At 35.9% G+C, this 14,537-nt stretch overlaps 1 protein-coding gene across 1 annotated transcript in view; it reads left to right on the top strand.

Moving 5' to 3' along the window:
• Gug (arginine-glutamic acid dipeptide repeats grunge) overlaps positions 1-14,537 on the top strand; it is a 60,044-nt gene that overhangs the window by 33,667 nt on the left and 11,840 nt on the right. The window contains exons 14-15 of the mRNA XM_071598885.1: positions 794-1,003; positions 4,360-4,496. Coding sequence (XP_071454986.1) covers positions 794-1,003; positions 4,360-4,496 — 347 coding nt within the window. The remainder of the gene's footprint in view (positions 1-793; positions 1,004-4,359; positions 4,497-14,537) is intronic.

Genomic DNA, 14,537 nt, shown 5'->3' with positions numbered 1-14,537 from the left:
TAGACCCTCTTGTCTCTCTATTTGAAGCATCTATCTTCTTAATCTTGTCTGTGGTCTTGAAGAAAAGGTCAATTGTTGGTGGGTGCACGAGATTAGCGATGCTCACACCTGGTTCCCGATTTTCATTGATCTTACTTTTCATTTCTATTGCATTATTTTATTTTTATTCTCTTATGGCTTTCTTCTCATCGATTTTTCTTGAGGTTCAATTTTGAATATGCACAAAATATTATTGAACTTGATACAAAAATATCGGCAATAATATTCTTGAACACAAGGTTTGAAAATATGTGTGATCCCTAGTGATGCTAAGATGCTATCGGGAAGAGTGCTCGAGGCAAAGTGACAATGGGTGGGTGCGCAATAAATCCGGGAATTACTCACTCACTGTGCAAGGTGCTCGTGAAGCAAGATTCCACTGGATAACTTTTTATTTAAATTTCGCTCACTTCTAAATCTTTGTACTGCCACCATTATTCAATGCCCTCATATTCAATTAAGTTGGACATTATCAATAGGCGAGAGAATTAATGTTTATTTTCAATGAAAAAATAGTTTTGTACTTGGCAAATAGTCTGTACTTTTCTTGAAATTGGTATTCCGTGAGTTCATTGAATATCGATGCAAAAATCCCCTAAACTTTCAAACTTCTTGCGTAATGTGCATTAATGAGTGAATGAAACAAGCATCTCCTTGCAGTATTAAATGTCTGTCTGTCTTTGATTAATTTGGCATTATGGCTTTGTCCCCGCAGATGTTCTAACTTTTCCGATGCCTCTGTTTTATGAACCAGGCTTGAACTTGAGCATTTAGAGAGAGAGAAAAGGGAGCGTGAGATAAGGGAGTTAAGAGAGAGGGAGATAATGAATGAGCGCCTTAAGGAAGAGTTAATGAAGAATGCAGCCGCCGCGGCAGCTGCCGCGGCTGCTGCAGCCGCTGCTGCTGGGTCACAGCCTCGCATGCCCAATCCCCTGGATCCTCATTGGCTGGAACTTCACCGAAGGTAAGCATTGCAATATACTGTTGAAACAAGCAGCATGTACTTTGAAATGAAAGAATCAGCTAAATCAGACCACTGAACATGTGAAAACCATTAATTAGCCTTGAATTATGTGTTCAAAATTTCAATTGGAATGAGAGATGAGCTCACCATTATAGTCGGTCCCATTATCATATAATAAGTGCATGACTGGGTTAGTCAAAATATATATGTTCATGTATGTCAGAAATTACCTCACTGTGATAGTCTCTGCAGTGACTACCACCGGCACAAAAATAATAGAAGTGGAGAAATGTAGCTATTAGATCATAGAAAAAGGCCTTGTAGTAAACTGAAATCCAAGCACTTAGAACTCTTATTTCTTATGAAATTTATTAAGTTATATTCAAGATAGAGTAACTGTGAATAAAATTAGAGCTCGCCAGCGGTAAACATGCTATTTCTAACTTCACAAAAAATTCTTCCTTATATCAGGATTATTATTAATAGGATGCGATGCAAAATGAAAGTGTACAAACTTTTATCCAAAATGCAGACTTCATGCATTGGGTTGGTTTAATTTGTCTGTACATGAAGTGGTGACTTCAAAATCACTATTAATCATGATAATTTGAAATCAGTCACATATGCATCTCCCCTCTCACACAAACATATGCTTTTATTTTTGTGACAATTACTCCGCCTAAAATGCTAGTTACTGAAAAAGAGGGAAGTTGTGATAAGCCCTCATTTATAATGAAGAAATTTTGAATAGACCTTTTCATGGAAGTTTTTGTTGTTCTCATAATACAGTGGGAATCCAATAAAATGATATCTTCGTGTAATGAAAATGTGGCTATATTTAGTAATATTCATATTACAACATATTGTTTTATGATTGAAATTCAAAATAATCTTTCCAGTAATTGATTTTATTGTCGACCTATTCCCAGATGAGTTGTGTATTCTGTAACCAATGATATGCCGTGTTTGTGGTATGAAACTGGTGTAGATATCAAAATTGACTGCCAACAATTTGTATGAGTATTGTTAAAAATTCTGTAAAGTGCTATTAATGTGTTAATAATTATTATTAATACTTTCTGTTTTGATATCCTTATAACTATGACATAATTTCCCACATTGAGAGCTATAATTTCCTGAAAATTAATAGGAATTGCCCAGCAGGCAATTATTAAATTTCCATCAGGAATAAGTGCAAACTTAGGAAAAACCCCTGGTTGTGAAGAATTTATGTCGCAGAGTTCCAGAGGCCCCATCATTTGCATCAAATCCTTAAACATAATCGTCAAATCTCAAAATTTTGTTGGGTGGGCTGAATATGTGGTGCACTCCTGCGACGATGGTTTCATAGTTGATCTTAATTGCCACCATGTTTGTTCTGTAAAAATGTAAGAGTAGGCGTACATTGAAGCATCCTTCTAGTCCTAATTTGGAATAACCAAACTGGAAAAATTTTCATAGTCATCAATATTTGTGCCTAATAGACTCGGAGTTGTGCAGCCTATAATTAAAAATGAATGCCTGAAAGAGGATTATTATATATGAATATTTACCATTCCCTGAAACTGAAAAGTTTTCCATATCTGTAAAAATGAAGATCTGTACATGATGTATGGAGCCCTGGCATCATAGAAATTCATGGTTTTAGCATTTTATCATAATATAGCTGTAGTAAACCCATCTCTATGTGACCCATTAAGGAAATTAATTGGCAAAGCAAGAAAAAAACTCGTGTAATTAAGGTTGCTTCAAAAAATGCAAGGACAATAAGATCACATTACTTACACAGAAAAAGACGGATGGCTTTTCAGCTAATTAAATGATGTAACCTCCTATTGTTAATTAAATACTATATTTATGAAAGAGAAATAGTGGCTTCTCCGGTATTCAGAGCCTCAGAGCTGTAAAACCGGCAACAGGTTTTTAAAACAATCTAAGGACAATGAAAAGTAATTCAAGAAATACTTTGCATGCAACTAAATGGCTGGACATGTTTTTTTTGTCTAAGAAAGTCAAGGCAGTGGAAAATATGACTGCACATCAGTGCTTTCTAATTTCGCTGGTATCCTGATTTCCCCCTCTTTTTTGTATGGAGTGAGAATAATTTAATGATTTTGAGTCGGTCATCATGTGCCAAACTATTTTTGTGGAACGTGGCGTATCCCAGTATTAAAAAGTATCTAGTATGGTAAAGATAATGTGTCGCTGAAGTCAAGGGAGGTAGAGCGTTAGGCTACTGATTGGAAGGCCCGGCCTTGAACCCCGAGCAAGCATCTTTGGGCATTTGCAGTTCCACCCAAGCTATGTGATTTTTCGGGTGCTTAGCACCGGGTCTTCCTGGGAAACCACAACCAGAACAGGGAAAGGAACTGGCCCCCATACCCTGATATGTGAATTTCGCATGCCGTGAGGCTTAGCACTGGGTGAAATCTACCATCACCTACCAAACCACCCTTCAGGTTTATTGCTGTGAATATGCTTTACGGTAAAGATACTCACTGAATGCCTTCATTAATGTCATGGAAACCACTGGCAGGTACTTAATGGTGACTGAAATCTGGGCATTCCTGTGCCTGATGTTGAACCTCTTGTGTTTTTTTAGCCCCTGTAGAACTTGTGAATCACAATATCTGCTTAGTGCTTGGTGGCTTTTTATTTCTTTTGAATACAAATGGTCATCTTCATCAGCCAAATGCATGTCTAATGTAGCATGAGAACATGGTGGAGCCTTAAATCTATGCTGGCTTGCATTTCATTGGAGGAATAGTTCTTTCTGGGTTCTGCCTCCATTATGATCTCCTTTCAGAAACTAATATTTACTCGAAAAAATTAGTTTTCCCAGGCATAACTTCATGGAATTCGCGCAACATATTTGAAATGAAGGAAGTGTTATTCCACTCTTAACTTTATTAAAATATTACCGAGGTTACGTTGTTGGATGTCATCATGAGGTAGTTTCTACTGAGTTACAGTCGGGTAGTTGCTACCAAGTTACTTTTTTCATTTTAAATGCAGTAGGTTATTCTACTTTGATTTAGTGTTCTTGGCCAAACGGCTACAAATAGTGTATGTGTGTATGGAGTATAAGAGATATTAATAGATTTTTGAGAATCATTGCTCTTACGTGAAGAATAGCTAAGTGTTTCATGTTTAAGGTGATAGCTTTAGCCATTCATGTGATGGTGCACATTTCATTATCTCCTCTATCTGTCTCTAATGCCCGCCTAATTCAATGTTGAGATATAATGCTATAGTATATTTAGCATTAAATACCTTGCACTATCATGATTCATTCAGGAAAGGGAGGCTATTTATGAAAATGTGAGATAGTAAAATTTCTTTTGTCTTTTCTCAAGGTATGCAGCATTAGGGCCAGGCGGACCACCTCCTCCTCAAGGACCAGGCCTCCATCAATTTGCCCTCTATCCATCTCCAGGTGCACCAGCACAGTCGGCGTTGGGACAACTAGAGAGAGAAAGGCTTGAAAGATTAGGTAAGTTCAACTCTATGAGGCACTTAAAAGTAAATTGGATTTACAGTGAAACCTCGAATCCACATGGCAAAAAGTTGACTTAATCCTAGATTTTTTTATAATCTGGACTCACTTCAATGCGGTTATAACCTCAAACATACATATTTGCCCCTGAATTAACGTTAAACCTCATATTCCCAAGAATATCATTAGGAAAATGATAATGAAGTATACGCTAATCAATTTGTAAAATGTTAATCAGAGAAAATATATGCCGACACTATACATGATTTGCGAAGGTTTTTCCTTTTTCTCAAAGAGTGTGGTTTTTAATATCACTTAAAATAACATGACAGCTCTTGGCCAAACCAAGTAAGTATTATTATTTCTCTTTCAAAGCTCTTATCAGAACCAAAGCACTTTTATAGAAGTAAAGAGATGTTAGAAAGAAGCAAAGATTAGAAAAGGAGTAAGAGAAGGATTTCCACTTTTGCCATTCCTATTTAACTTGTGCTATATTGAAGAGGGTACTGAGGCAGTGAAGGAGGAAAAAAATGGAGCAAAGGTAAATGGGAGAAAGATACAAAAGGTTTGCAGATGATATTGTGACCCTGGTAGAATCAGCCAATGTTATGAATAGAATTCTCAAAACCCTGTCCACAGCTTTGAATACATGGAAACTGAAAATGAATGTAAAGAAAACCAAAGCTATGATAGTGTCTAGGAACAGAACAAAACCCTATGTACATTTAGTGCAAGGGGAATTTAATGATTAGTCAAGTAGATGAGTTCTGCTGCTTCCTTGGGAGTGTAATTACAAGAGACAAAAGATTATGCACTAATATAAGTGAAAGTTGAAATAAAACACTAGTGCCAATTTTTTGAGTTTAGCTCTCCTATGTTTCTCAAAACTTAGCAGATTAATTATTTCAACTTATTGTTGAAATTGATGGTCATAAAGGCTATTTCTGAACTACCATTATTTCATCCAAGATTGCTCAAGAAATATTACAGGCTTTTTTTTTGGAAAAATTTCAAAGCTATTGTTGAAGAGATTTTTAAATATTGTATTTGAATATGATTATTTCATATTGAAATAGGATCTATTTACCTTAGAGAGCCCTAATGCATCATTTGAGATTATTAGAAGTTTTCATTGATCAAGGGGAAAGTATCCTATAGGCTACATGTATCAAATGCATGTATAGTTCAGATAATCAGGACTGTGCCAAATAGTCTGGATTACTGAGGGTTTATTGCGTATTGCTCTTTTTTTTTGAATAGTCATAAAAAATCATTGATCTCGTGTATCCTGTGATATGTGTGAGTGAAGATGTACTACAGTGAAAATGACATTGAAAAAGTAACACATCCTTTTTTTCTCTATGGAGCCCCTTGAAATGTATCAATAGAGAGCATAGATGGTGAGGTATGTGCTTAATGATGGATGAATAGTACTCCTGTATTACCTTCATTTTTTTGGATCTCTTATTCTTAAATGAAAAAAAAGTATTTAAAATTTTTCAATTTTAGGACTTTATTTACGTTATTTATCTTTATTGCAATTGGTTGAATGCAAAAATTGTTGGTATTCATATTTTTTTACCCTGTTGGTATTTAATCACTCTCATTTGAAATAATTAATTTGTGAAACATTAAATGCAATTTTATGATATCTTTCTACACGTCCTCATTTTTGCATAAAGCTTGATTTTGCATATTATCTTTCTACACAGCCTTAATTTTACATAAAGATCAAATTTGAATTCTTTCCACTCTTGCACTTGAAAACATAAATTCAAGGTTTCACTGTTTTCTTGCAGTTTAGGTCTCATCATATCGTTAATGTGTATTTATTTTGACTGGTTCTTTCAATTTCTCTCTCTTGTCACTTCTATCTCATGATCAGGCCTAGAGCAAATTACTTTCATAATTTCTGTTTTCAATCATGACTTTTAATTATATTTTTATCTACTGGGTATCCTCTTTTGAAGGGGTAATTATTATTTTTAGTTAAAAAGTTGTTATTTTTTAAAAGAAAAAAGTTACCTGATGTGTGCATTAAAATTTTTTGCCCTGCATTACTTGGTTGGGAAAATTGTATACTGTCTGCATCAAAAAAGAGTGCAGAAAGTGATGAATGTAGGGAGTTCTCAGTGAATTCTATTAAAAGAAATCTTAAATATGCTGGCCTTGCTGTTAAACAGTCAAACAGATTTTGCCCGCCCATGCTCGAGCATTTGAAGTAAATGAAATTTAATTGCACAATTAAATTTACATTAATTAGATTGGGAACAATACTGGATTTTGCTACAATTCTGCCCAATCCGAATGGAAAAGTAAGTAGGATTTCATAATTCCACATCTCCAAACTGCCCTTTTAGATCCTGAGGTCAAAGCTTTGCCCTCTCTGTCGCTGTCACTGACATCACCACCTCTAGTGCGAGGGTGTTCTAATAAGTTATTGGCCTGACAAAGAAAATTACTAATTGTTTTCAAAAAAGTTTTATATTTCAACATAATCCCTTTTAATATTAATACATTTTACCTAGTGGTGTTCTATTACCATTATGTAGTCTCTGCAGTGTTCTTCTGAAAGCGCTACAAAGTACTCATCTACAGCCGAAATCGCTTCTTGATTGGGTGAAAAACATTTACCAGTGAGGAACTAATTGAGTTTTCGGAAGAGGTGGAAGTCTTGAGTGAGCCAAATCTAGGGATTAGGGTGTTGGATGTTCCAGCCCTTCATTTGCAAATCTCTCAAATTTCCTATTGGCAAGACATATTTTGGGCAGGTGCATTTTCCCTTTGGAAAATGGTTTCTTTTCCTCTGCTAGCTGGGTTTGCTTTCACAAATTTTTGGGGTCATGTTTTATTGGAAGGATGGAATAGTATTCCCCAGTAATTGTTTAACCTTTTTAAGGTAAAACAAGCACGGGTGGTGCCCATCTTAAGCAGTTTTGTCGTGAACTATTTCTCGTGCAAAATTAATTTAACCCAAATGAATCTTTTGATATCCCTACAGTGTTAGCAATTTCATGCACCTTTGTACACCAATCTTCCAAAATCATATCATGCACTTTTTTGATGATTTGCAGTGTGGTTGCAATTTTTGGACGTCCTTAATGTGGATCAACTTAGAGGCTGTCATGACCACATTTAAACTAAGAAGGGCCCCTATATGCATTGATAATCCTTGAATGAATTACGGTCAGAATCAATTCTTCTTTTACGAAGAATGTTTTCTCTGCAGGATACTCAATTTTTCAATTTCCAGCAACATATTCACCACAATGGATTCTAGCAACTGCCTACAGCAAACTGCAAGGAGGAATATCTTGCAATTTTACACAGAATCTGTTCACAATTGTGCCAATATGCGAGAAAAAGAATGCAATTAGTGTGGCCGAAAACTTGTTTGCAGTCAGAGTTCACAACTTACAAGTATACACTTGATGTAGGGTACTATTTGAAGGATCTTCTTTGACTACGTGTCAGTAAATTGTTGACAGTAAGAATTTGAGTATTCCTGTTATGATATTAAGTTGTTTAGATAGTTGATTTTGACATTATAGTGTTTCATGTGGCACAAATGCTTGCTTCCTAAGCAGCAAAAATATCCTGGAAGAAATTGTCAATTTTTAAAAATACTTCTGGGTGTGAGTCTTCATTTCTAAGAAATTAAGCCAGGAAATATCTAACTAATAAAATAAATTTAGCTGTATTATTTTTCTAAAAATATCAGCTGGTATTTGACATTTGCAGTTGGAATTTGGTTGCGACTTGTGATAGAGTGGAGAATGTTAGACAAGCGAGGAAGGAGCAGGAATAGAATAGGGATGTTGGATGGAATGAAGGGGGGAGTTAAGAGGGGGTTATGGTAGTGTTGGGTACCAGGTTTTTTTTTAGGTTAGGAAAGGCAAGGAAATTGTCTCTATTGTTTGGTAGCTTGTGCCCATCTATATTCTGCCTTAACCAGTGGATGACAGAATAATCATAATTGTCCTTTTTTTCATTGACATTTGGGTCCTGAAAGAATTGATAACATAGCAAGGGTTTCCAACAACCTGTATGCTCAGTTTAATTATTAGTATATGTAGCAGGTAGTTGTGTCTTACACGCATGCAGAAAAGGTCGAAATAAGTATGTATAAATATATATATATATATATATATATATATATATATATATATATATATATATATATTTATGTTGTGTGTTGTGGTAGTCTAGGAGTAGAGTGTTAAACTACTGACCGGAGGGCCCAGGTTCGATTCCCGGGCAAGCCTCTTGTGCACCAGCAGCTCCATCCAAGCTAAGTAATTTTTTGGGTACCAGATCGTCCTGGGTAACTAAAATCGGCACAGAGGCAAAGGAACTGCCCCCCTACCCTTATAACTGCGTGTTCATGAAACTTTGGAACTGTCATTTTGTGAAACTGGATAGAATGCTTTCCTAGGAAATTTGATTGCACTCAGAAAATATGGGTGAAATGAATTACCTAATCTAGCATACATACAGAGCTTATCTAAAATTTTAATTGGAGAATTAAAATAAATAAAATCAGTCCATCAAGAGGAAATCTCTTGTTTTAAGGACCCTTAAAAATTGCTAAAGTTTTAGGGACTTGGTGCAAAAATATTATGAAGGAGCAGTTGTGCAGGTATTATGGCAATTTTTATCCTGACAAAAATGAGTGCTATCCAATTACCCATCCACATTTTCAGAGACAAGTGCTACTGAAGGTGAAGGGACTTAGATGCCTGGTGTAAAAGTTTTATAGATCTTTTTGTTGTCAGTAGAAATAATCGAAAAAAGGACCAAAAGCTGTATTTTCCATGGCTATAAAAGTGTTCCCCCTTTTTTTTATATGTTTGTGTCCGTGACCCTTGATTCACACACCCCCCTTCAGCAGCTTACAGATGAACTTATTTTCTGGAGAGGATATTTCTAATCATAATGGAAAGTCACAGTGAAAGAAAGAATTGTTGTAATTACCTGCTCTCTGAGGAAAAGTGGGAGCGGAGAAATAAGGCTTTGGAGGTCATAGACCAAGTCCCAGGGCTGCAGCAAATGCTCTCCATGGTGTTACATTCCCACGTTCGGCCCTCTTAACACTCCGGTGACATCATAACAAGTTCAAGCTTTTTACTTGCTTAATAGGAAAATTTTCTTTTGATTTGTGCAAATAATTCTTTCTCAAGACTTTCTATTTTTTTCTTTGTACCAGACTTATGCAAGTATTAAACAAGGGTTTTTTATTGTCATTATAACAACCCTAGGAGTTTTATAACTGAGACTGATTGCATTAGGTGTTAACACAATCCAACCTTGTTACATTTTGTTAAGTCTTGGTTATTTATGGTCTCATTAATATTCTATTTTTACATTTGAAGTCTTGTTGTGAAACTTCTTAAATCATTTAAATCACCATCTCTTTTTGCTGCTGATTTGAGGTTTCAAATAATTCCTTTTCCAATTTTCATTGCAGTTTAAGATCTGCAGAAATGTTGCAATCCATTGTGTCACTTTGTGTCATTCTGAATTTCAGTCATTTTACCAGTCTAATGCCACCAGTTATGGTATAGTAATGTGGATTCGTCTGTTCAATTCAGAGGAAACATTGATTCAATTGGTTTTCATACTTGATAATACTGTTTGCAATTCTGTTAAAACAATTAATCAGAGGTATTATATAATTGGGTTCTTTTTTTGTAAATACCGGTGTAATAGTCGCAAGGAATGAAAATATTGGTAAAAGTCGAAAAAAAAATTACTTATATAGTTTAAAGAAATGGATGATACTTTTTTTGGGGGAAGTGGTTGCTGAGCGTGTAATTCCCTGGGCAACTGACTGGAGAGCATGGGATTTCTATTGGCACCCTCAGCTGCACCGGAATGGTGTCATTTTTTGAGCACCATTCACACGCTGCTAGGCATAGTATTGGGTGAGCTCTACCTTTGCATACCAAACCAACCCTAAGACTGATCAATGCGATTGTACCAAAGTTTCTTAGAAATATTGGGTTATATCATGTTTTATATTTTTTTTATTTATTCCCCCAAAAAATCCTAGTTTGAATGTGAATTTTTTCCTATTATTTCGCAATAGCTCCGTATGTTTTGAAGTCTTTTTGGAGAACAGATGTCAATTACTCATTGCCTCACCATTATTCAATTTCTACTTTGAAATGCGCTTTATGTTTTACTCCTTATGATTGTGAATTAAGAACATTTTTTAAAGCAATTATATTTGCCCATTGAAAACTGCTGTGTGGTTCTGCCCAAAAGTTGAACTAACATTTTTTTGAGCAGCCGCATTTTGTATGTGTGACCTTCAATCTGCGGGTGAAGTTCGATTGTTTACATCAGCTGAATAACATTATGTTGAGATCATTACACATAAAAAAATTTTTAAGTTTTTAGTCATAGTATCTCATTCAAAATTAAATTCAAGAAATATATTTAAAACCAATTGGGGATTTATATTCTACAACCAATACTTGAATCATTATTCTTTTATGAACTAAATTATTTCAATTTACATTTTTTCTCTATTGTTTAAGTTAAATTATATCTTAAGTAAAACAATGGGCCCCTGTGTACATAGTTCACACCTTTCTCTACTATTTCATACGACGTAAATATTGGCTTAGAAATTTATTTCATGAAAACTTGCTATGCAATGACTTCTTCATTTAAATATTGAAAGGCCTCAGCCAATTACATCATACCTTATACAAATGACACCAATTCTTTGGGCACTCGTTATGTAGGAACAGTCCCCAAAGATACATATTTGAAAGCAGCTTTGGTCACTGCAGCAGCCAATGCATATCTGTTTCATACTAATGGTAGGTTTTAAAACACCCATTGCATGACCAATGAAATGACAAGTTTGATACAAATCTGTGCCGACCCTTGTTGAGGAAACAATGCAACAAACGTTCTTGCCCTTGGTCATCTATATGAAGTACCAGGAGGTGATTGGTCAATCACGAAGGAGAAACAAGTTAGGAAAATTCAATGCTGCATGCAATGAAGAGGAGTGTGGGAAGATAGGTGGGGAAATGATGGGGAGGGCTTGAGCATTAGTGAGTTGAGTGAGCATCATGTAGTGGGAAGGATGCATGCACAAATGGTGCTTAAATTCAAGGCGTTGTTTACACTTTTGGCCGTGACGCTTCCGCTGCGCTTGAGCAGTCCCCTGGCACTGACGACCCAGCTTCAATCGGACCTCCTATATCCGGCTGCCAGGTTAACACTTTTTGAGAGTGAAATCTACTTTGAGTCATTTTTCTGCCTCATGGGAGCACCCTCTGACCTACCAAGGTCAAAGTGTGATTTTGGGCAAGCAGAAAAATTACTTGGGAGTAGATTTCACTTCCAAAGTAAGTCAGCCTGGGAGTTCCCTTTTTCTTTTCCTCTCTCTCTCTCTTTCTTCTTCTTCTTCCTCCCCGCCTCTCATGAAACACCTTCAGCTCCCTGCAATCTCTCTCCTCCACTACACCATCCTCTTTAAGGTCCGCGTGTTGGCAGGCAGATTCTAAATGCTTCGCTAATGCATTTTCATTTCTAGGAAATAATGAGTTTCGCCATCAGAAAAATTCAATCCTGAATATCTTGATTCATGTTAATAATAGAGTCGGTGCCTCATTTCAGGATTACATATTTTCACGGTGCTATCTCAGGCAAAAAGAAACTGAAAGAATAAATAATTGAAATTGATGGAAAGTAGCATGAGCATCATATCACCTCTATGAACAGAACCAGGAATGAGGCTCTCCGAATAATCTGCACATGAGATGTGTATCATACCACTCTATATACTTTCATTACGTTGAACTATATGCATACATGCTTAACTGATCTTCGGGTTGGATCTTTTGGTTTGTTTTGTCAGAGTCAGTTTATCTATGTCCATTCTCAGTTGCCTGCAATATCTTCATTTTATTTACCGTAGACAGTTGACTAGTATACTGTATTTATGTATGGATTTTATGGTGAATACAGACTGTAGTGGCAGTATATGACTTTGTGAACAGTATACAAGGTGAACTACAAGTATGTAGCCAATTTTCTGCTGTTACTCTGTAGACCAAAAAATGGTCACGATGCCAATCTATTGCCTCTTCCTTGATATTTATTTTATACCTAGATTTGATTATGTTTGACGTTTATGTCCCAACAAAATACATTTTAAGATCAAAATTCTATTTTCTAATTCCTTGCGTTAAGATGTATATGTACTGGCATCAACCAAAAAAATGCAGTTGTAATTTATATGAAAAAGATGATGTAACAGGGAACTCAAGTTTGCTTTTTAAAAGCGTATGAAGAGCAAGATTTGCTTTTGCTTAAGCAATAAAATTAATTGTTGTCTATACTGATGAAGTAAAAAATTCATTCGCAGATTACTCATGAGATTTCTAATGTATGCGTGCCAAAGAGCAAGTTTTCTACAGATACAGAACATATTAAGAGGAAAATCTAAAGGCTTGTAGTTAAAGGGAACTGTATTAGTATGCATTTCAAAATGCGTAATTTCCTAGATAGAGTGATTTCATAGAGAACTTTGTGCTCTGGCAAAATTAATTTTGCCAGGATGATAAACCCTAAAGACATCTCTAACCTTAGAGTATACCTTTAGCTATTAGCTTGAAATTTTCTCCTGCCTGATGAGGAAAATCAGCAATGCACCATGAGAACACTTCAAAGTCAAGAGGGGAGGAGATGCACTTAGCTCCATCCACCCACTTGCAGTCCAAAGCTTTCATTTATACATGAATGGAAAATAAAAACTGTTTTGCACCGTTGGTAAACTAACAGACGAGCGTTTTCATTAAGATTTGCTGTATCCAGTGATAAGAATGTTAATTTTACTCTACCATTACGACTGAACTTCATTCAAAGTTGAACATTAACCGCTGTTTTATGCTTCCTAAATTCCCCTCATTTTCATTTCTTTCTAACCTTGGTAACTTAAGTGTGGATCAGCTGTTTAGTTGAGAATAGTAATCATTGGACGTATTTAAATAGTACCAAACCATAAGAGCAATTGAACTGAAATAAACTGGGAAATTGGATGTCAATTGCAGGACTCATTTTCAACATCAAATGTCTCCAATTCTGACCCCTTATTCCTTCTCCACCTTCCCGAATCCACCCTCACTCATCCAACCACAGCCAAGCAGCTAAAGATGCACAACGTGCCCACCCCTTATCGTGACTTCTCATGAAAGATTCAATTGAGCCAACATCATGAAACAACCTTTTTTCATTGCTGAAAAGAGAGAGCCCTGGAAAATGTAAAACTGTAAAATTTTCTCTCTGGGGGTGCAAAAATTCCAATACTTTCAATTCCCCTCATAATCATCTGATCTCTAAGATTAGAATAAAAATAAAGTGAGGGGGTTCAGCGTACATGATAAGAGTGGACAGTGGTAGAGGGGAGACTTGGAGGCAAACGAGGAAGGGGTACACATACACATAGGATAGGCATGTTAGATGGAATGAAGGGAGGAAGGAAGTATGCAGAGTTGAAGAGGGTCTAATGGTAATAATGGATGTCAGGTTGCGTTTTTCTGGGAGAGACATTGCAATGGTATTGTACTGTTGTGTAGCTTGTGTCCATCCAGAACGTACTTTGACTGGGTAGAGTACCAATGATAACAACAGGGGGGTGCCTTCTGGTGATGTCAGTCAAGCTATATCAGTAATACCTGCAGAACTAATTGATAGTGACCTAAACCTGTGTATGATGCCACAATAGCCTAAAATATCCAAGAATGGTTTGCTTTTGTACATATATTTGTGATGTAATATCTTGTTACCAATTCAAAAAGTCAAAAGTACTTATCAAATGTTGGGACCAACAGTTAAACAGTCAGTCAACTATGTGAGAAATAGGAAATCAAACTGCATTGTCCATCAAGTTTCAATTAAACCCTTACAATACCTACAAAAAGGCATACAAAGAATGTTAATGATTTTGAAGACTAATTTTTCTGTGTCTTGGAAATAGGTTTTGGCTCTAAAAAGTCATTGTTATTATGCTTGAAA

The sequence above is a fragment of the Hetaerina americana genome, unplaced genomic scaffold (assembly GCF_022747635.1).
Source record: "Hetaerina americana unplaced genomic scaffold, ioHetAmer1.1.p SCAF_10, whole genome shotgun sequence".
Taxonomy (NCBI): Eukaryota; Metazoa; Arthropoda; class Insecta; order Odonata; family Calopterygidae; genus Hetaerina; species Hetaerina americana.
This window is presented reverse-complemented; position numbering and strand designations above follow the sequence as displayed.